This window comes from Strongylocentrotus purpuratus, unplaced genomic scaffold (assembly GCF_000002235.5).
Source record: "Strongylocentrotus purpuratus isolate Spur 01 unplaced genomic scaffold, Spur_5.0 spur5_scaffold_9, whole genome shotgun sequence".
NCBI lineage: Eukaryota > Metazoa > Echinodermata > Echinoidea > Camarodonta > Strongylocentrotidae > Strongylocentrotus > Strongylocentrotus purpuratus.
This window is the reverse complement of record NW_022145615.1, coordinates 26,228,951-26,251,581: the sequence shown is the minus strand read 5'-3', so window position 1 is coordinate 26,251,581 and position 22,631 is coordinate 26,228,951. Positions and strand designations below refer to the sequence as shown.

The 22,631-nt window shown below is 38.1% G+C and overlaps 1 protein-coding gene across 1 annotated transcript; it reads left to right on the top strand.

Annotated features, from left to right (window-relative positions):
- Positions 1 to 635: 635 nt before the first annotated feature.
- LOC115920651 (thrombospondin type-1 domain-containing protein 4-like) lies at positions 636 to 20,727 on the top strand. The gene is made up of 5 exons (XM_030976951.1): positions 636 to 770; positions 10,027 to 10,163; positions 18,348 to 18,411; positions 19,286 to 19,388; positions 20,506 to 20,727. The coding sequence occupies exons 1-5, from the start codon at positions 666 to 668 to the stop codon at positions 20,700 to 20,702; spliced, it is 606 nt and encodes a 201-aa protein (XP_030832811.1). The 5' UTR covers positions 636 to 665; the 3' UTR covers positions 20,703 to 20,727.
- The last annotated feature ends 1,904 nt before the right edge of the window (positions 20,728 to 22,631 follow it).

The following is a 22,631-nucleotide window of genomic DNA, read 5'->3' as shown; positions in this document are numbered from 1 at the left end:
CGCATATATAAGATGGTAAGATCATAATCAGACAAGCTTTTTTTCACTGTAGAATCATTTCCTTGTATAACACGGAGATGATTCCACGAAAGTAATTGTTCCTTTCTCTGCAGCGTTTCCCTTGTGCTCCTCTACATCATCAATGTTAGAGTGTCTAGATCAACAAAAAAAAAAATCATCGCTGTCGAATGTTTGTTTCCGGCAAAATCCCTACAGAACAGCCATCATCGCGGAATTGAACATTTTCCAACGAAATGTAGGATTTAAGTCCTCTTCTCCGTGTATTGTTTGATTCATGTTATTAGTTCCATTCGAAATTCAGAATCATTCTCTTGTCAGCAGTATTCTGAACATGACATCGTACATTTGTAATAATTGCTTTTGGAACATTCGGTTCAGCGTTGCTTGCATTGTCATACCGACGACATAATATGCGTGAACATATACTCATATAAAAGCTATGAATCAGCATGAACGAGATACGATTCTCTTTTTTGTCTTTATAAATATCTCAACTGTGGAATGCTGCTGCAGTGGAACGTTTACAAACATTCAGCGTTACCTCACTGTATCTTATACCTTTTAACACGCTGTATCACTCTTATAGATTTGTTCATTTGTTTGATATGAACGGTTGTTTTTCTTGACTCTATTTCTGCAGAAAAATGGCTCGACAACTTGGGGTCATCACACTCTTCCTGGCGACTTTTCTCTACCTCATAATTATCTCGTCCCCCATGAGACCTGCGTCATCACACAGAAGACTAAGGGTAAGTTGATAAAATATTTCATTTTTAATTTGAGTTTGACTTAACTATGGCAGGCTGTTCATGCCACTATTTTCTCTCATCATTTATTGGCATCGTTTTTTCAAGGGACGTACAAATCATAGTCACAAATTTACATAATCTACATTTGTTGATAATTCATTATTGAAGGAAAAAATATTATCTAAAGACCAGAATGGTGAGAACAAACAATGTCACAAATGACCTGCCACAGTTAAGTCCAACTTAAAGTCGATCTTTAATAGTCTTTGTGAAACAACCCCAGGTACTATCAAGGTTATACGACACCGGCTCCTGCCATTTAATATTGCTCCTAGGTCAATGTCTAAACTAAACGAATATCAACCCTGGGCCCAACCCTAACCCTAACCATATAATTCTTAAAGGTAAAGACCAGTTATGGTCATGCGATTGCATTGTGAAAGAAACGTTGTGGAATCGATCAGAAAAGGTTGATCATCTAGCATCTAGCATCTGCAAGGTTCTGGAATCATCAAAATGATAAGAAATTTGGCCCATTCTTCGTAAAGTTACAAGCACTATACACAGAAAAATGTACTATATGGGACTACCCTATATCTCTCACAGACCATGAGAGAAACAAATTTACCAAATATATGAATTAGTAGGCGGTTTCCCGGCAAATTTGTTATCATCATGTATAAGTCAAAACATATTCTTTCACATGATTGGTAATGAGAGCTTCCATTTCATTTTTTGAAATTGGGGCGTTTCCAATACTGGTCTTTACCTTTAACATGAACCTAACCTAAAACCCAATCGCAACCCTACATTGCCTAACCGTAACTTTGTCATCTAAAGCCCGGCGCTAATATTATTGTCGCCGGAGCCTTTTATCGGAGCTCCAACACAGAACATGAATAAAAACAAAATTACACTTTTCTTTACTGGTATTAAAATTATATTATCTAAGATAGGGCCATCAAGTTGATACTAAATAATCAGTTTTACTATATTATTGATACAGCCGGTAACGTATGGGACAGCATACCTTCAACCATCCCATCTATACTTATGGCAAGGGCATTGATCCCTGTTCTGAATGTTAATGTTTACTCTCACTAAGGGTTGTTTTAATACTTGGTATGTGATCAACTTATTATACATAAAGCAATTTAGTGATTTGTGTACGTGTGCGTCTGTTTGCGTTTTTGTTGTTATGTGTGTTGCTTTGAGTTGCATAGTGAGTGGATCGCTACGTAATGGTCTCCTCAATTTTCCAATATATTTTCTTTCAAACCTTTGTATTCTTTATTTAGACCTCGTTTTATTTTGACAGGGTTGCCCTCAACTCAGAAAAATAACTGCTCGTCCAAGGCAACCTATATCGTTCAACATCAAAGCTTCCCAAAGTTTGATGTCAATCATTTTCGTCTGCCTGATAATGACGTTATAGATCCAACTCATGAGCTCAACATTCTGATCATTTTCGGATGCCAACCTCCGAAACATTCGGTTCATGTTCATCACAGCGATTCCATGTTGATGTTAGCTTGATGATATAATGAGCTCTGCGGTCGAGTGTGTAGAATGATTATGAGCGCGCAGGATGTCAATATAAAACAAATGTTTATTTAATAAAAACATTTATGTGCACATGAGTTTTCTAATCGCCTTCACAGTTCATACGCAAAGCAAAGACTAGTACATGTAAACGGTTTATAATCTTACTTACTAGCACCTAACATTGCCTAATGTTAAAGGAGATCGGCAAATTGTATGAAATGATTATCTTTTTGATATTCGAGTGTTCACATCATGACCATCACTATCGCCATCGGCATCGGCGTCATGCACCATTATCGTCACCATCATCACCACTGCCATCACCATCATCATCGTCACCATCACTTTCAACATCATCATCATCATCATCAACAACATCATCATCCGCTTCATTATCAATACCTTTATTAGAGTAGCGTAATTATGAAACGTACAAGGACTATTGTTGACTAATACTAATAATGAGAAGGAAAGAGGTTTTCAAGCAGCTGTTAGGCACTTGACCTGCAGGAGTGATCTGTAGTAGTCATCCACACTTTCACTCGGTCATTGTTGGGCAAGTGGCTTGCTTTAATCAGAGAAGATCATTTACGTCTAGATGCGAGGTCGGGCTTCGAACCAAGGTCCGAAAGTATGTAAAGAGTCAGTTTGTAGGCAAGTTTTTAGGCAAAAACAGAGAGCAGAGTGCAGACCACATGACCTACTCGATTCCCGCACTATCCTCATCATCAAAACCATCGTCCTCCTCGCCGTTAACTTCTTCATCATCATTATCATCAATATCATCATCATCATCATCATCATCATCACAATCATCGACCCCTATCTCTCTCTCTTTCTCTTTGTTGTTACAACTTAGTACTTACCGAAAACGAATCTTTAGCCGTCAAGATAAGATATCATCATCAGTTAATGGCAAACTTATGCTGCTATACAATTAAGGGGTGACAATCCATGTTACCTATTTTGTGCACTCTCAACTATTTTTGTAATCTTAACAAATTTTAACGAATTTTAACATTTGAAAAAAAGTTGGGATGTCCGAACCAAATTGCTCGACAAGTATTCTGTGAAAATTACAGACATTTTGAATGAGGGGGGGGGGGGGGTCCCACACCCCCTCCACCCCAGCTACCCACCCTGCTAATGTTAGGACCGAATGTTGTGATGACAGCGGGTGTATGTTGATATAGACATGTGTTTCTCGTCTGTCATGTTGTATGACATAATGTTGACCCTGGATCCTCCACTTGGCATGACTTTATAATTTGATACCTGAATGCAAGTCTCGTCTCTCATCACAGACGAGGTTTAAATGCGAACAATAGCGATCGAAGAAGACTTTTAAACGCTAACGAAAACGTGTTAATTGATATAATTCATGTGCTGGAAAGGGATTAGTTGTTTAATCTTATTTGCAACATCTAACTGATCATCAAAATATTTGTTTCAACTATATTTCAAATAACACTTTTCTATGACTGAGTGTTAGGCCCGTGTCTCGTTTCCACAAGGGATGATCTCTGAACGACAAGAAAAAAGAAAAGTATAGCGATAAACATGAGTTTGAATCGTTCAGGTGACCTTAACCAACCAATCATAAAGATATACTTTAGGGAGAACAGTTTTTTTCTTTTTGGTGAACATTGCAGACATTGAGGTAAAGAAGAAGCATACCTACAGAATATCAAATAATTCAAAGATGAAAGAAAAGTCAGAGAAGAAGGAGAGAAAAATGAGAGGGAGTGGGAGAGAGAGAGAGAGAGAGAGAAGGGGGAGGGAGTGGATTAGAACATGGACTTAATACGGATGGACATTCAACGTGATTCTTTCTTTGATCCAATCATAGTCGCCGCCTTCTGATTATGTGCATCTTAATGAGAACATTCAGCTGTTTTAACAATAACGACTGCGTAAGCATTTTCGGTCATTGACAAAGGAGCAGTTTCCCTCTCTTTGGGTTTTGTTTGGATGGTGTGCTCTGTAAGAGTGTGTCTTAAATAAAAGCATCCTCAACGGGGAGCAGCAAAGTTGAAAAACAGACGATTTTGGTGATATGAAATGTATTATTACTGATTCGCAAATTTTCGCACACACCTATGACCTTATGAAACAATTAGAAGGTCATGATCTGTATCAGCCCTGTGCGTTGTAATTCTGGAATATTATGAGGAAATAGGGGGAAACGGGATTTTAAATCACAACCAAAAAATCAAAAAATAACCTCTATCTGGTAATATCAACATGTTTTTCAAAAAAAAAATACATGTACAGTACACGGAATAACAATTTCCGATTATAAGGCAGAACTGCACATCTATTTTCCATGATTTAGGCGAGTAATTATCTTCTGCGCATGTAGATTAACATGTGTACAATCACTATCTTGATTCTGTCCCGGTTTTTTGCCGGCGACCATGATGAGACCAAAGGGAAGAAACATGTACGGAATGTTATTGAGACGACATTGACGGAGACAATCACAATGAATTCGTTAAGAAAACGATGAATGTCCATCCGTAATAGGTCCATGATTCGAATGATGGATATGATCAGTGAACATAAGAAGACTTGCAACAACAACAAAAAGAAGAACAAAAATGGATGAGAGACAGGTCAACACCAAATATAATTGTATTGTTGACTGTTTAATATGATTGTGCACGGAGTATCAATAAATTAATATTTTGTCCACATTCGAGGACCTTTTGCTTCAGTTCGTCAACATGCAAAGAGTCTGAACCTTCAAACTTTCACCCCAGAATGAGGCCCTTCTTTCGACCACGCCTTACAAAATATTGAGACATGGTTTGATATGAAACTTAACATTCCTTGCATTTGAAAAACATTTTCAAAGCATTATGACTATTGGGCTATTTAAAGAAAGAGAGCAGTGTTTCGGAAAATCTCTCATCTCTCAGCAAATCTTCCAGCGTCTTTGATCTTCAAGTTCCCTGAGAACTGTAACGTGTTGGAATGCAAGCTTGTCTTTAGAATCCGGGTACCCAAAGGGATCACTTTCGAAATAAAGTGGCGAGCTTATTTGGTGTAGTCCCACGTGCGTAAGTTCTTGTCTCGTGTTACCCGTTGCGTGATTCATTCAATGACAGATGACATCGTTGAGTCGGAGGAGTTGGCCGAGGCATGCGGGCAAAGATCACCGTGGCTGGGCCGCGGAGGCCACGGGTGGGTTGATGGCCCCCAAAGTGGGGGTGGTTGGGCAGGGTGTGATGAAAATAGCGGCATCGACAAATATGCGAAAAATGAAGAGAGAGTATGGAGAATGAAAAAGAATAGTGCGATTGAAATACAAAATATGCAAAATCATCAGGGTCAAATGAACTACGTAAATGAGAACTGTGGGAGCATGTGTAGGAAATAACATTGAACAGTGATAAAATTGAAAATACTACCCAACAAAAGGGAAGACGAATATGAAGAAGAAGAAGAAGCCAGAATATGATGACCGGGGTAATAATATATCTGTAAAGCGCTTAGGCACATCGTTGTATCGATGTTATTGGGCGGTATATAAAAGCGAGGTATTATAGTGTTTTTAATAAAAGAGAAGAAAAGGAAAAGATAGGGGAAGAATGAATGACAGAAGGAAACAGTATCAGAGGAAGTAGGAGGAAAAGACGCATAAGTCACAAACTGTTATGTAGAATAAGAAGGTAAATGATGTTTATGATGATGATGATGATGTTGCTTAATATGATGTTGAACGAAGCGGGTAGAAAGTTAATCACGATGAGCTAAAACAACGACAAACACAACGAGTCTATTTGGGAATTTGGTAAGTACAGGCTAGCAGGGGGGAATCAGTTTGTTTTTTTTATTTTCAGGAGGGCACATGCCTCAAAAAGTGCTGGAAAACGGCGGTTCATTTTTTGGGGACAAATCATCGGGGCAATTACCCCTGTCGTTATAGATACACTACATTACAAAGATTGGCTGAAAACTTGCCAAAACAATAAACTTCAAGTTGTGTCCTTCCACAGTGGCTTATCCAGACCCTGGCCTCAGGACGGGGCAAATGATCTCAATTTACTGTGATCCATGAACGTTTAGTAAGGAGGGCCTTATTTTACGTTTTTACAGAGGACGGGGCATCGCTCAAAATTACCAATTTGAAGGGGGAATAGTATACTATAGTATAGTTTTTCTTGACTAACATTTGATTCCTAACCTGCTTTTTCTTAGCCGGAAATCTTTGAGGAGGGTCAGAATGTCACATTCCCCCTCCTTCAACTTCGCTCGTGTTCTCCCATTCGTTACTTCTTTCCGTCGATGATTCAAAGTTTAACAGGTATCAATGATCAATCGCTACAAGCCCAATGATATATAGACCACATTGATGGTTGCCAATGTCTAAATTAATTAGTTCCTCCAAGAAATTCGCTCAATTTTTTAGGATAATGCATGAAGGAGGTTGAGTATATCAGGTTGCTTCATCACACCTCTTCCTTGCCTCCTCGGGAGATACCTAGAATATTATACTTATGGTATCCCTATAACGTGATTTTTATCTCAAAAACGAAAACACTCTCTATATTTCTCGTAAACAACGCACGCCCCGAAAACTCGAAACGATTTTCAAACACTTATTATAGATAAGATCTTGCTAAAGAGTTCCCTCAAGAAACATCAACTATTTGGTAAAAAGGAGACTCGATGAGGAAGGGGAAGGAGGGGGGGGGGGGGGGGGGTCGGTGGAAAGAGATAGAAATCATTGCACATCCCATAGGAAGGGGAATACCCGCCTGGAGTTTCTGTGTTGGATGTATTTCCTGATGTGCGCCGTGCCGTTCGATGCGAAGCGTTCGATTGATGTGGGTGAGACAACGAGGTACCATATTGGATAAAATCCAAAGTTCCCGGGTAAAAAGCGATGCTTCACTCCTAATTTCCTGAAATGTCATTCAACTGAGTTTCTCCTCCCTTTCCCCGTTCCCAGGGAACAATCCAGTGCTTGTGTATACGTGTAGCTCAGCGTTGTTACTCTGTTTCGTCAATTGAAGTTTCAGTTGGAGAATTTGCCAAGTCGAAGTTCTCTCTGTTCGATGTAATTTTGGTCATTACGCGGTAAAGCTTTATCACTCCTCTGCGATTATTGCAAACAGATTGATGTCATTTAGGGATGTCTTGGGATGTACATCTGCGTTTGTAATGCCAAGTAGTAGTACAACACTTGCATGTATTTAGCAAACATTCCAAGTATTTCCAACATATTTCCTAAACTTTGCAATCAGAGGATTCTTCGTAATGCTCTAACCGCATTTTCAGCGACTTGTATAATAAGGTATTACTTTGTATATTTGGTAAATATCAATATTTCTTCCTGTGAAGCATTTGTAATACTATTGTTAAGATAGTGAATATGCTACAGTACAGATTACAGGGAGGCATGACTTAATTTTTTTTGACGGGCACTATTAATATTATCGAGTATTTTGTAAATAAATCTTTCACTGCATATCAGTAAACATTATGATTCTTAGAATGTATAGATACATCAACGGTGCAGATGAAACATAAAATGGCAATGGTACACTGAATTCCAGGCATACTCTACACAAAATCACATATGTTTTCAAGTTTTTAAAGTATAACGTGACTTGCTTCGATACGATAACTGATTTTATGAAAGAAAAATACGGACAAGTTTTATATACAAAACTTGAGTAAATTTAATTGGTTGACGATCAGGTGCACTTTCGAATAATGTATGAATCTTATCAGACTATTTAGATGTTGATCCTGGTTGAATCATAGTTTAAACATTCACTGCATTAATCGCTTAGTAATATTTCAATACAGGGAAATAGTACCTAAATCTGCTTTATCTATCTCAAAATAAACTTGTGGAATTATTTTTTTCTTCAATTTTTACAAGATTCACGTTATTTTGGAGGTGCTGTACATCTGTTTCGACAACTTTCTATGATTAAATTCGTAAACCATTCAAACAAATTAAATCCATGATTCTGTATAGAGGTTTGGCAATGACTTTTTGTCAAAATCTAACTCAAGAAAATAAATCACATGTTATAATTTCTACTCATTTATTTTAAAATAACGTTGGAAGTAACAGTGTGGATTCACAAGAGTTAATTCTGTCTTACTAAACAACCCTCTCCGTCGAGTAAATCATTAATCTGTAGAATATATTATTTGTTTTTGCACTGCGTAATGCCTACAAAGGTTCAATCTTACTCCGAACGCATAATGGAGTTACGCCCTCTCTCGTTGTAGAGATTATCTCGCAACTCAATTACGTAAGAAAACTTTGGACCAATCACAGTTCGTGGTTCGTAAACTCTACACGACCCAGTGCCAAACGCTCTGAGAACAACTGTGTATTATTTAATGTCTCATTTTATTTAAACGTGACGTGAATCATGTTGTGTGGTGAAAATGACGCCATTGAACCTCAAACGAGGATAATGAAATAATTTGAGAGAAACAGTGATGTGATGACAGATTTCTTATTACTGCGTTACAACGGAGAATGACAGGATAGCAGTACCTCAACTTGACCCGAACACTATTCTAGTCTTTTTATTAGTCAGTTAGTACATTTTTCTGTTTTCTGTCATTCTAATTGTTTGTTTCCTTTTGTCGTTTTAACTTACTTTCATTTTTTAAAAGGGGTGTTTTTTTCTCCCATAACTACAAATGACACGTCTCTATTTTCATTACTTGTCTGGTATGTCGTTTTTATTTCACATTAATAGAGACATCGCTTCTCACACATCATAAAATCACATTGTTACTGATCTACTGTAGTCATCACACTCTTCTAATATTCGGCAAACATTCTTCTTCTTTTTTTATCGGTGTCTTTTTTTCTCCATTTCGCTCCATATCTCTCAAATCTATCAATGACTCTTGCTCTCTCCTGTCAAATTACACTACTTCCTCTTGTCTGGGTGCGATCATCGAAAGAAATAAATCAAATGTACTTGAAAAAGAACATTGTTGTGTTCGTCACGAATAACCCCTATCGTATTACGTCAACGTGACGTCATTAAGACGCCAACTTGTTTTGAATTCGTTCAAATGTCATAGCATGTAGAAGGCTGAGGTGATGATATAATAACGCTCAAGGCTATGATTTGAAATCAAATCAACCGAATAGTGATGCACGATGACAAATTTGGTTCGAGAGCTGCCCAAAAAGGCGCCTCAGTTTGATGTATCTTTGCATGAAATGAGAGATTGAGAAATCCGGCTCCTCATGGCTGTCGACCGCTTGAAATAATTTGAATATAAAACTCTCTTTTAATGCTTCCATTGTCTAAGAAAGACGTTTTCAGATTATGTGGAATGTGAAATGTTTTGTTGAAATTTTCGAGGACATATTATCGCTCACATTCTTATTTCATGGATGCCCCTTTTTGTTTCTCTCTCTCTCTCTCTCTCTTTCTCTTTCTCCCCCGTTCTCAATCTGTATATTTCCATATTCATTCCAGTAGTAATTAGACTAGCTTATTTCTTATCGTTAGAAATTTGTTTGCGATCGTACATATTATGTCATGTTTATTTTTTGCATTAATTTCGGACAGTTTAAAGCATAGTTGCCGAAGACGCTGTGCACTCAACATCATCATACTGTATAGCCGAGTAGTACTGTGCCAGTCAACACACTCTTTCATGATCTTATTTTCCTCTTTAAGTTATTTTCATCTTTTCGTTTTTTCTTCTTCAGAGACGCGGCATTAAAGATGGCGACTACATGATTTCACATTGGGGGGTGTGGGGACCCTGGTCTACATGCTCCAGGTCGTGTGGGGGCGGTGTTGCAGAACAAACCCGACACTGTCTGCGGAGGCGAATGGGTACCATGTAAGTTGAGCTTCATTCATTAATTGATTAATCATTGCCCTTTTAACGGTTCGAATGCCATTGTGGTTAAACGTTTTCCTTCAATTTAATGTCGGACAATGTTTCTTATTTGTTTGTAAGTAACGGAACACGAGTATAGTTTGTTGACCCGTTTTGGATTTTGAAATTCTTGCTATAAAAAATTATTTGTGCAAGTTTATCAACAACAAAGATGAAAGGTTTAAAAAGATATCAGTGCCCACAAAATTATTTGAGAACCATGCAAGGAATGATACTAAGGTATATATGATTACATTACCAAGGTCGAAGATGACAAAACTAAATTGTTTCCCACTTGATTTGATATTACACTAGCGAGCAACGATTGTCCTTCTTGTATTGTGATATCACGTTGGCGTTGAGATGTGGCGCCGTGCAGGATTTAGTTTCAAAACGTCTCTTCCATATATTGGATTCTAGATTTCTATGAATATTATGAATCCGTTAACTATGCAGTTCTCCTTTCTTCCCATCTTTATTGTTTGTCCCGTATTTACTCACCTCTTACGTGTGTGTATTTGTTTCATCTTTCGTTTTCTTCTCTTCCTCCTCGGTTCCCTCTTCCTCCTTGCATTTCTCCTGTTCCTGTTGCCGGTCCTCCTTTTCCTCCTCCTCCTCCTCCTCTCCTTTCATTCCTTTTCCTTCTTCTACTACGTCTTCTTCCTCTTCCTCTCTTTATACGTATACATCCTCCTCCTCCTCCTCCTCCTCTCCTTCCTCTTCTTCATCTTCTTTATCATTTTCTTCTTCTTCACCTTCTTCTCCTTCTTCTCCTGCCTCTTCATCATCTTCTTCTTCTTCTTCTTCTTCTTCTTCTTCTTCTTCTCCTTCTTCTCCTTTTTTATTTTTCATCTCTTTCTCTTCTTGTTCTTGTTCTTCTTAATCGTCGTTTACTCTTCTTCTTCTTCCCCTCCTTCTTCTTAGTCTCCTTCTTCTTCTTCTTCGTTTTCTTCTTCTTCTTCGTCTTCTTCTTCTCTTTTCCCGTCTTTATCCTATTTTCCCAATATCGGCATAGACCCCAATCATAAGCGGATTTTGTCGATTTTTCTCCAATCTTTAAATAAAACGAACAAAAATTGACAACCTGGAAACCATCTTCTGTATATCGAATTTCGGTTTTAATGGATCGAAACTATTACAGATTACCCTTGTTGTAGCTGTCTTGACGGAATGGAAAATACGATCAACTGGGAATCGTTGGAACCAGCCAAAATTGACCTTGTGGGAAAACATGAATGTTTTTCGTACTCTTACTGAAAATAGCAAGAGCAAATATAGAAAGCACTTGGACAATAAATATATATGCTTCATGTCGGGTGTTTTCATTTCCCACGACGCTCAATATGTATTTCCTCTTTTAGCAATAAGTATAAGGCTCTAATGTTGCCCAGGTTCTTTTGTCTGATAAGTTTCTATACCGATGGATGGTCGGATATTGCCTGTATTCATACTTGAAATGTTCTTTGTAATGACTAGCACATGAATCAGATATGGTTTGGACGGGGTGTGCCGCTCAAGCCTCGAAACCCCTACCCATTTATGAAGGGTGGATTTTTCTCTAGTAAAGCCCATTTTTTACAATTATCGGGTGTAAATTTAGAAAAAACGGACCACTGTTTAGGGATATTTGTGTTTGAAATGGGACCCATGTTTAGGGATTTTTTTTAGGTTAAAAAATTACCCATTAGAGCGGCACACCCCCGTATGTCTTAATATGTGAGTACCCCCCCCCCCCCCCCCCCCCGGTGCATTCATTTTGGACTAATAATTTTTGCGCGAAGGGGCGGGATTATTTTTAGTTGATGTGTATGTAGGCCTAAGCGAAGGATTTTTTTTTTTGGGGGGGCGCTTAGATGCTTGAGGTGGTAAAGGGTTTGATCATGTGTTTTTTTTTACTCCAGTAAGGAAAACTTCATAATTAGATTTGGAGTTTGGTGGAAATTATGGTAATAAGGTCGATGGTGATAATAAAAATGATGATTATTGATGTTGGTGGTGATGAAGAAGAAGAAGATGATGATCAAAGTGGTGGTAATGATGGTAACTAATGGTGGTGATGGTATAACGGTGATGACGACGATGATGATCATGATCATGATGATGAGGATGGTGTTAGTGATCATGACGGTGACGACGGTGGTGGAGGTGATGACGATGATGATATTGGAGATGATGACAGTGGTAGGATATCAGGCTAGCGGCTTGCAATCATTACAATGTCGGAATCCCCATGGAATATGTTTGTGAGGCAGAGGTGGATGGTGCCAGCTGGCGTACCGGAGTTCCACTTTAGCTTTGTTTAATCTAATCAAACATGAAAAACGAAGTACCAAATCATAAACTTAATTCATTATTATAGGGAAACATCACAACAGTCATTTATTTTCAAACGTTATGACGTCATTTTTTTTTAGCCAGAAATGTATTTCCCATAGTTTAGTTGATTGAAGAGCCATGCTTTTCTGGGAACATTTTTTTATCTGATGTTCTTTCACACTTGCATAATACAATAATTCTCCACCTCTTCCCAGAACTCAACCTTCTCTTTACGTTTGCAACTTTGCCATATCGAAGTGCTGATGTAATTTGAAACTCAACAGGACTATTATGAACCGTGATGCTGCGTTTTATATCACGCCTTGATATCCATTCCTTGCAGTTGTTGATGCTAGTAAAAGGTGACGAACGTTCATCATCTTGACAAAAATGGGCGTAACATCGTCACACCTTCTTCGATGCGCATCTGCAATCTTTGAAGAAGAAAGTTTGACATCATCTGATCGGAGTATCACCCTTCAATGCGCATGACTGAACGCAGGGAGAAAACCCGATCGCCTCTGACCGTCGACGCATTCTTATCCTATTCGGCCCACGGGTCATGTCCGAAATATGAGTTATAGACGCTAATCCCCAAGATTATTTGCTATATGGAATGATTGGAATCATGAACTTTGCTCCACTTATTACTGAGGCAATATAAGCCATTTGAAGAATATATGAGTAGGGTACAGATATATGAAAATATGAAAGGTTATTTGACAAAGTAGGGTTGGAATGTTGATATTGATGACAGCGATGACGATGATGATAATGATGATGATTGTGGTGATGATGATGATGATGATGGTGCAAACGATAATAGGGCGATAGAGAAGTTTGAATCATATGAGGAGAAACGCCTGTGTTGATGGGAGAACCTTGCCACTAATTTAACCAAACTTCTCGTCAGTGAATTCTTATACTTGATGGCAACCTGCTGCAGGTAGCGAGTGCCCGTCTGACCGAATAGTCTGACATACGTCTCACGGTCAAGGTCGGATGCTCAGACAGAGAGAGAGAGGAAACACACCTATGAATGCGGATGTGATGTGACAGGTAATACGCTTGTATCGAGAGATACGGAGGTGGGATTCCGGACTAAATTAAATCACCTGTATGTAATACCACAAACGATATTGCATGAGTGAGGTGATACGCTGGAGGTGAAAGAAGGGGCAATATAGATCAGAACATGATGGTGATGAAGAAGAAAGAGATGTTGAAAATTAAAAGAAGAAGAAGGAAAAAGAGAAGAAGAAGAAGAAGAAGTAGAAGTAGAAGTAGAAGAAGAATGAGGGGGAAAGAGTGAGAAAAAAAGAGAAGTCAAAGAAAATAACAGAGAAAAGGAAGAATTACAGATGGAAGAAAGAAAAAAGGGGGATGGGAAAACGGGCTTTAAAAAATTAATGAAATGAAAGATAGAGGTAGAAAGGGTAAAAAGGAGAATGGATTAAAAGATAGTTAAAAGAAAAGTCTGACATTATAGAAAAGTTCATGGAATTTTTTCGGGAATAGTCACTTGTCAATTTTCAATTGGAAATTAGAAATCATAAAACATTTTGCCGCTCCTCTTTTCATTATCAGTTACCTCATCTCCCGTTTCCTATTTACTTTCCTTCATCGTCTGGCTATATTTTTTTTAGTTATCTTGATGGTTCATAGTCTATGAATTGTATGATGTTTCTCAGTTCCTACTATTCTCCGGTGTCTGTCTTGCTTCACTCTTCCTCTGTATCTGCTTCTCTCCTCGCCCACCCCTCTCATGCATCCTCTTCTCTAGTGGCGTAGCCCCAGGGGTCGTGCCCCTTTCAGCGAATGCTGAAAAAACTCGAGGTGTAATAGCCTGATAGGGAGAGGGTGGGGGGGAGGATAGAGATAGGGAAGAAAAAAAGAGGGGTTTGATAGAACGAAAAGAATATGACTGACCATGGACTGACACAAAACATCGCCCTCCAATGTCATTCACTATCAATACGAGTATGACGCCTCTTTCTCCATTTCTTCATCCCTAGACCGGTAGGCTACTCGAGGGTTCGACTCTATAGGGTTCTCTATCCCCCTCTTTACTTCTTATTCTTTTAATATTTCATTGACTATCTCTCTTATTATTGAAAATGAATTGCCAAATTGATTTCACAAGTTCTTTGGCAACTACTGGCTTTCAATCATGCCATTGACCCCGAGATCTCGTGTCGAGGAGGGGCAATTCCTACAAAACATGATAGGAAATGTGGTAATCAACAGTAACATCTCTCTCTCTCTCTCTCTCTCTCCTTGTGCCTCTCCCCTCTATCTCTCCCTCTCTCTCCCTCCCTCCCTCCTCTCTCCCCCTCTCTCTCTCATCACAACTTCCACATTTTCAGTCCCTTCATTCATTCACCGAGTTTTATGTCGCAGCTGCAGAATGATTCAAATGTGACTGACCACCTGAAAGACGAGTAGAGGTTGGGGAAGGGGTCGAGAGTGGGCAAGGTGGGAGAGAGAGAGAGAGAGAGAGAGAGAGAGAGCGGGTGGGAGAGAGAGAGGTGGCAGAGAGAACGGAAGTTGTTATCACAGACACTGATGACTTTAATATTTAAAAAAATCACATTTAATTAACATGCATACGTATCACATTTTCATAATTTTAGGATAAATTCAAAATAAGAAAGTATTTTGTTGACATTATTTTGTGCATAGACGCATAGAGAAACTTCGGTTTATTATGCGCTCAATAAATCTATCTTTATTATTATTATTATAGACGTCTTAAGTTACCAATTAAAACAGATTAGCAGTGAACCACATACAAAACTGTATCATTTCTTTAAAAACTTCACACAGATTGAAGCACAGTAAATGACTGAGCTTTAATACGGTCACCTGCTATGGGCATCCCAATTTTGCTTGTCTAATGAATGTGAATTGAGACAAATTACGGTACAGCCAACCGGACAAGGGGGATGCACTATTCGGAGGGGTGGGAGAACGGGGTATAGACCTGGCTACTCTCCTGGGTCACTGCCCCCAGTACACGCCCTGTCACTTCTTGTTACACCGCCAAAAATCCCCTCTTGATTAGCTGATGACAAGTGGTGGTCGACACGCAGAGTGAGAGCGAGAGAGAATGAGATAAAGAAAGGAAGAAAGATGGAGACGAGAGGGAGAGAGAGTGTGAGAGAGAGAGAGAGAGAGCGAGAGAGGAGGAGAGAGAGGAAGAAGGAGAGAGAGAGAGAGAGGGGGGGGGGGGAGAGGAAGAAAGAGAGAGAGAGAGAGAGAGAGAGAGAGAAGGAAAGAAAGAGGGGGGGGGTGGCTCAGGGGGTGACGTGATGGAGTTCGTAACCTGTAAGAACAGCTGACCTAAATTCTGTTTCCTGTCCCTTTCCCTTGTCAATGGAATGATTCTAGACTATAGTACTTTGTTTCGACCAAGCTCTCAAATTCTCTTAGTCCTTTCTTTACCCATGATAAGTCTTTTTTAATAAAAATCATATAGCCCCTATTTCCCCCCTTCTCCCCTTGTCCCATCCATTCAATTTCTCTCTCTCTCCCTCTCTCTCTCTCTCTCTCTCTCTCTCTCTCTCTCTCTCTTCATCTCTTTCTCTTATTTTCTTTCTTTGCAAAACAGAGTAAACGTGACATAAGCAAGAAATAAGAATTGAAACGGTGTCTTAACGTCTTGAAAATTGTAACGAAATAGGTGATCTAAATCTGATTTTGGAGGTCACTTTTCGGTCATAACCTTGCTGGACTTCAGATATTGTGTCAAAAATTGTAAAAGTTAGATATTATATGAATCAGACTTCGAGAAGGAAATGTTGATGTTTTGACGCCAACAATGCTTTTTTGTTTCTATTTGTATTTTTGCGTCGTATATTAATGAATAGGACTGGTAATAATTGTGCTATTAAGTATTATTTATATTACCATTTGTTATAAATATTCCTCTCAGTCGTTAGTAAATAAGCAATGCATTTTTTTCTGAACGCGCTACGATAGGAGCATAGAGGTGGTGAAGATCCATCGTGTTGTGTTCCGCTTTCAAACGTATCAAGACTGATTTAGCCCTGGAAGACAGACAGCCTATGAGACCGACAGTGTCAGCCTCGTGGCAATGCAGAGTCTGTGGCTGCAGACTTGGGGTTGTCGGTCTGTAGTGGAATAGGCCATTTCTGTAATGTAATGAAAATATAAATGCACACGTCTTTGTTAAGTGCTTCTTTACAAATCAATTCGTTCACATGCTACGATTAATCATATTTCAATATTCAGAATGCGAATTACGAACATAATCATATTGTGGTTAGGTATGATAATATAATAGTTTGTAAGGTGGCACTTAACGAAGATGTATGCATTAGATTTGATTACATTACGAAAATAATCTATTGGTCTAGTGGAATGTCCCGATTAGAGACAAATACGTACTATACAAATATTTATTGAGAAGTTTGAGCCACCAGTCTGAAGTACCTGGGAGTTTCTCGGAGCCAGGGTTTTTTATCCCGAAAGAGGAGACTTCCGTTTCCAGTCAGAGGGGTCCAGACGAGACCCCTTCTTAATTGTTGCCACAGGTAGAAGAGTCATCCCTCTTCGAGTGGCAATTGTCTGAGGTTTTCCCCAGCTCCTTCTTTAATTTACAACTGAGGGGGGCTCAGAGGAAATGGAAAAGAGAGTAAGGATACTATTATGTGTACCTGACATGAAGTGCGTTCAGAAAGAGATATAGGGTAATTTAGGAGAGGACAATGTAGAAAAAGAGAAAAATTGTTTCTTGTCCATTGCCAACTTTCCCCCCCCCCCCTTTGTTTTGCTTCTCTAATTTACAACTGATGGGGACTCACAGGAAACGAAACAGAGAGTAAGGCATACTGTTTTGTGTACTTTACATGGAGGGGTTGTTAAAAGATACGGGGTAATTTAGGAGAAGACAATGTAGAAAAGAGAAAAAATCGTGTCTTGTCAATTGCTGTTTATCTTTGTTTATGAAGTAGGTCCGTCACGATTGTGCTGTAGGCATTTTCTGTCGAATATACGAAACGTCTGGGCGTGTATAGTGAAAGATGTATAAAAATAATAGTAGATTTTGAAAAAATATATAAAGCAAGTTCACGTGCATTATTCTGTTCCCAGCAGTACTTTGTCAGGCTTGTTTTCGGGCAGATCCATCTCTTCTTTAGATTTTTATTGTTGAGAACATTCATTTGTTTTAAAAAGCTATGAGAAAACTAGTCCTGCAAGTGACGATGAAGGTGAAAAAAATATATATACAGTGCGCCCCAGAAAAAAAACAAAACCGAGAATTTGATTTCATTCGATGTAACTCATAATATGATGCATATTTCACAAAAAGTCATTTTGCGGGCGGTATCTGAATTTCAAGGAGAAAATCACATTTCTAGAAAGTTCAATTTCTGCCCTGTCATATGACACCTCAATCAGGAAAAATGATAGGGAATAACATAGTTCTGTTTGTTTAAATTAGTGCTTGAATTTCCATAATTTGATTAAACGAGTTCGTTTTCACTGGCTGCCTGCTGTAGCAACAAAGCGAGTTGACAAAAGACTAAACTCTGATTCGTTGACGATTAGCCATGCAGAAAGAATACGAAAGACTAGATGCATTCCATTTTGGTAACAGGCAGCTAAAGATTGTGGACTAACTTTCATGCCACATGTTTGTGTAGTATATAGGCCTTCACATATCTGTATACAGTGCGTGCGACTATAATTATCTTAGCAAGACGATTGTATACAAACACCAATACTCTACTCAACAACTCTACTTTATCTTGAATGGTCTGTTATCATAAACATTTTTTGTTTTAATCTGTTCTTTCTGTGCAGGGTGCTCACGGGTGCAAACCAATGTGTCGGTCTTTATAAGCAGTACAAATTGTGCAATGCAAAGGTAAGTCAGTATCTTGTCATGATATGAATTCAACACATAAAATCGTGACTGTTTGAATATATTATAATCGTAAATAGGTTAGTAAACCACCGGCTAGTGAGGAGAATCTACTTAACTGGAATTAATGTCCTTTTGGCTATCTTCGTGCACTTCTTTTGTATCTGTATTTTGCTTTTGTTTAACCTTGCCTGGAAATAAAATGAATGAATAAATAAATAAATAAATACAATTAATAAAGAAAGAAACAAACAATGAAAATGTATGCGTCCCTTTGATTTTTTCCTCCATAAACAAGTCTTTAGTTGGAGCAAGATAGCGGTTAGGAAATTAACAAGTTTCTGAAAAAGGCCTTGAAATGCAGACATTATATTTTTTGAAATCCGTACATTTGGGAAGAATTTATTTCCGTTGGGATATTACTGTCTGATAAGATTGGCGTATTCCTATTACCCAAGCTTTTAGTCATACACTTTCTTGATCGGAAGTATGCATTCGATTTTTTCTTCTTCTCGAAGGTAGGCCTATTTTGTTTAAAACTGTTCAGCGGTTTCGAAGCATATTTGTTGCTTTTCACAATCAGATTATGTAATTTGACTTTGTTGTATATGAGAATTGACTTGAATACGATCCCAAAAACTTTCTAAAAAAATCAACCTACATCAAATTCAACATTAGGCCTTGTGTCCTATATACCTTTTAGAAATTATATTTCAAAGCGGATTATGCAATATAAGCAGAATTTTTTTATCAATATACAATATTCCCAAAAGTCTTTGCGGTTGTAGATGGTTGACAGTTTTTGCCGGCTAATCATGACCAACAAAATATATTTAGTGATGTTATGATTTTTTTAATTTCTGTTTTGATTTTCCAGCCTTGTCCAGAAGAAAGTACTGATTTTAGAACAGAGCAGTGCGAGAAATACAACCATGAACCATTCATGGGAAACATGTATCAGTGGGAGACTTTCATCAAATGTAAGTACCTAATTCACCTCAAGCTCACTTGCAGGGGCGGCCACATATAGACCTAATTATATTTTTTAATGTGCTACTAGCGTTTTATAATAATTATTTCTTCAGCTGGCGAGCTATTGCGCAATCGTCATTATGGTCAGCTGATTTGCTGGTCGCGATCGCGCTGTATCGATAGCGCGCATGTCAACATTTCTTTTTAGGTCCTCCATAAGAAAGCTCTAAGAATTAGCCTAGCTATATCCTGATATGGCGACCCCGACGTGAAATGTGAGTGATGACTAAGAAACTAAGATTTATGCTTTCACCTTGAAAAACTGATGTGTATTAATTACCGGTAAATTGTTAATTTGTTTATAAATCAGTTTGCGTAGGTGATCGACATTGGAAGGGCTTAATTTGACTGAGTGTGATGTGTGTCTGTGGCATGATTGTGCAGCACCCAATTCGGCCGGTGTTCATGTGTTTTTGTATTTAAATTAAATCTAGGCCTATGCTAGACCTCTAGTACATTGTTAATTAATTTGTTTAATATCTGTGAGTTGATTTTTCAGTCACAGATAGAGGGGGGGGGGGGGGGGGGGGTCACATGAAGGCCTCAGAAACAGGAAGGGGCAAGGGATCACATTCCAAGTGAGGAACTTTAAAACGGTAAAGACCGGGGGCTTCAGCCTTCACACAAACAAAAGAAGATGCAGTTCCAATTTTGACAGGTGATAGTTCGCCCCAGTCTCTTTCAATTGTGTTTTGCAAGGTTCAATTACACTGCACACAATTGCACCACCAGTCTGTTACCAAGCATACCAAGACAGTTGTTCCGCTGAGACTTCGTCTGGCTCCACTGGCCGTCTTTATACAGTACATGTATGGAGAAGGTTGACAAATGTCAGTTTTTTTTAAAAGAATTCCCTATATTAGTTAATAATTATTTCTGTCTACCAATTCCCTAGATCTGTACTACACAGGTTTCAGTTACTAATATTTCACATTAACTACTGTGTTCTCCATTATAGCTTGGGTGTATTGTTAAATCTTGTTGGTATTTTAATGAATTCGTAGAAAAATTGGATCAGTAATACAATCTAAACTAATCCATTTGTTCTTTCTTTTTGTCTTGAAGCATCTGCCCCATGTGAGTTGAATTGCCGTGCTAAAGGTCATCGTTTCTATGTCAAGCTCGCAGAAAAAGTAGTTGATGGGACTACATGTGGGATTGTCTCGGACAGTGCTATTTGTGTGGATGGCATGTGCAAGGTAAGACTCGATACTTTAAAAGCCTGTGAGTTTCATAAAAGAAAGTTGCACTTGAGAAATTAACAGAATGAAGAGCCAATTGATTTTGAGAGCAAAGCGAATGGCAACTTTGGCAACTTAAAAAGTATTGCAACTAATGTTTCAGTCAGGACCTCCAGCAGATTTCACACAGACCTCAAGCAGGGCTAGATCCAAAAGAACATCCAACTACAAAGAGGAAAAGTCAATTGAGTTAGCAGCAAGCAGAAGAAAGACCTTACTTATTACCACAATTTTAGCATAAATCCAGTAATAAAGATCTTGAAAGTAGTAAAACAATAAAACTCAAAATGAAGTGAACTAAATATCTGTATTATTGATGAAACCAGGTATTCTGTACGCCAATAATGCGAGTGAGAGAAAGGTAGGGGTGAAGAAAGAAAGATAGAGAAAGAGAGGAAGAGAAAGAGAGAGTGACAGAAAGAATAGGAGGAAATGAATAACATAAAGAAGTGAAAGCCTAATTTTGTCCACCTTGTAAGACCAGTGCCCCCCTCCCTGTGACCGAACATCTACTATGCTACTGAACGAGTACTTTTCTCATGGAAAACATTTCTGAATGAAGTTCTTCAAATAGATATAATGACATTTGCTTTGCAATGAGATGTGGTGCAAAATACCTTGAATTTTTAGCTGGTGATGATTAAACACCATCATTATTTTGATTAATATGTATTAAGAAATATGTCAAATACCGACAAATATATCTTTAAGAGTGGCTAGACCTCCCTATAAAGCAAAGGCCATTTGTCTATGGTGGGATTGGTGGCCATGCATTTGATTCCCTCTTGAGAAAAATGTGTGTAGTATTATAAACTGTCTAGAAAGGACACCTTTCTACAGTGGCCAATTTTTCTGTTTCCATTTAGTGGCCTTAATAGACAAGTTTTACTGTACACATGTACATGTACATGTATGTGTAGTCTTTAATAATACCTCATTATTTCATACAAGTAGGCCTTAAAGCAAAAAAAATGTACTATCGATACCTTGTACAGTCAAACTTTTTTTTTATAGTGATTAAACCCTGTAGGAACCCCAAACCATATTCCTTTCATACTTATTTTTAGCTTTTAGCTGTCTCCTGAAAATTCAGTTTAATAATAGGTGTCTCTGAACCAGGGCCATTGGCCATTAACCTTTGTTGAAATGAATCTCTTGCGGAAAAATTGAAAGGAAATTTGATTTGATAATTGAGAAGATGTGCAAGGGCACTCGTATCTAAATGGAAGACATTTGGACTTTCTATCTCGCTAGACCACCTATCTTTTTAGACTAGCTATATGTTTCAGTCTTGTTGCTGTTAAAGATTGTGCAAAACCATAATTCAATGTAATTCATTAACTATTTTGGATGTTTATAATACTACATGTGTTTAGATATGTATGGATCATATGAATATATACTATACATGTACATGCTCAGCCAAATGACGTGAGAATATTTTTCAAATTTTCAAATGTGATACCCTAAAAAAGTTGAGGTATTGGGACCACAATTTTGTTTTTCTTTGAGAAATCTAGGAAATTTAATCATTTAGAAGTCTGCTGCTTTTTATTTGACCAAAGTTCAAATGTTTAATTATAGGTAGAGTGCATATACAAGGCAAAGAACTTTTTGATTTAAAGCCAATCTCACTTGATAGGATGAAAATAGGTTACTCACTCTTGAAAAATCTGAAAATATTTAGCATGGTGCAATTTTATAAATACCATTTTTGTCAAACTCTTGTTGAATGCTTGGGGCTTGATACATGATATTATTACGTGCAAGCACAAAACTTGTTTGCCAGCCATTCAAACCTTGAATTAAGTGCAAAACATGTCAAATTCTTGTTCGTTCATTCACTTTTAAAAGCTTCCATCAATTAAACTACAAGTACCTGTATGAATAAAAGTCAGAGTTATAAAGATGAGTTTACTATCGAAAGTACACCCTTCAAGCAAATGCTCT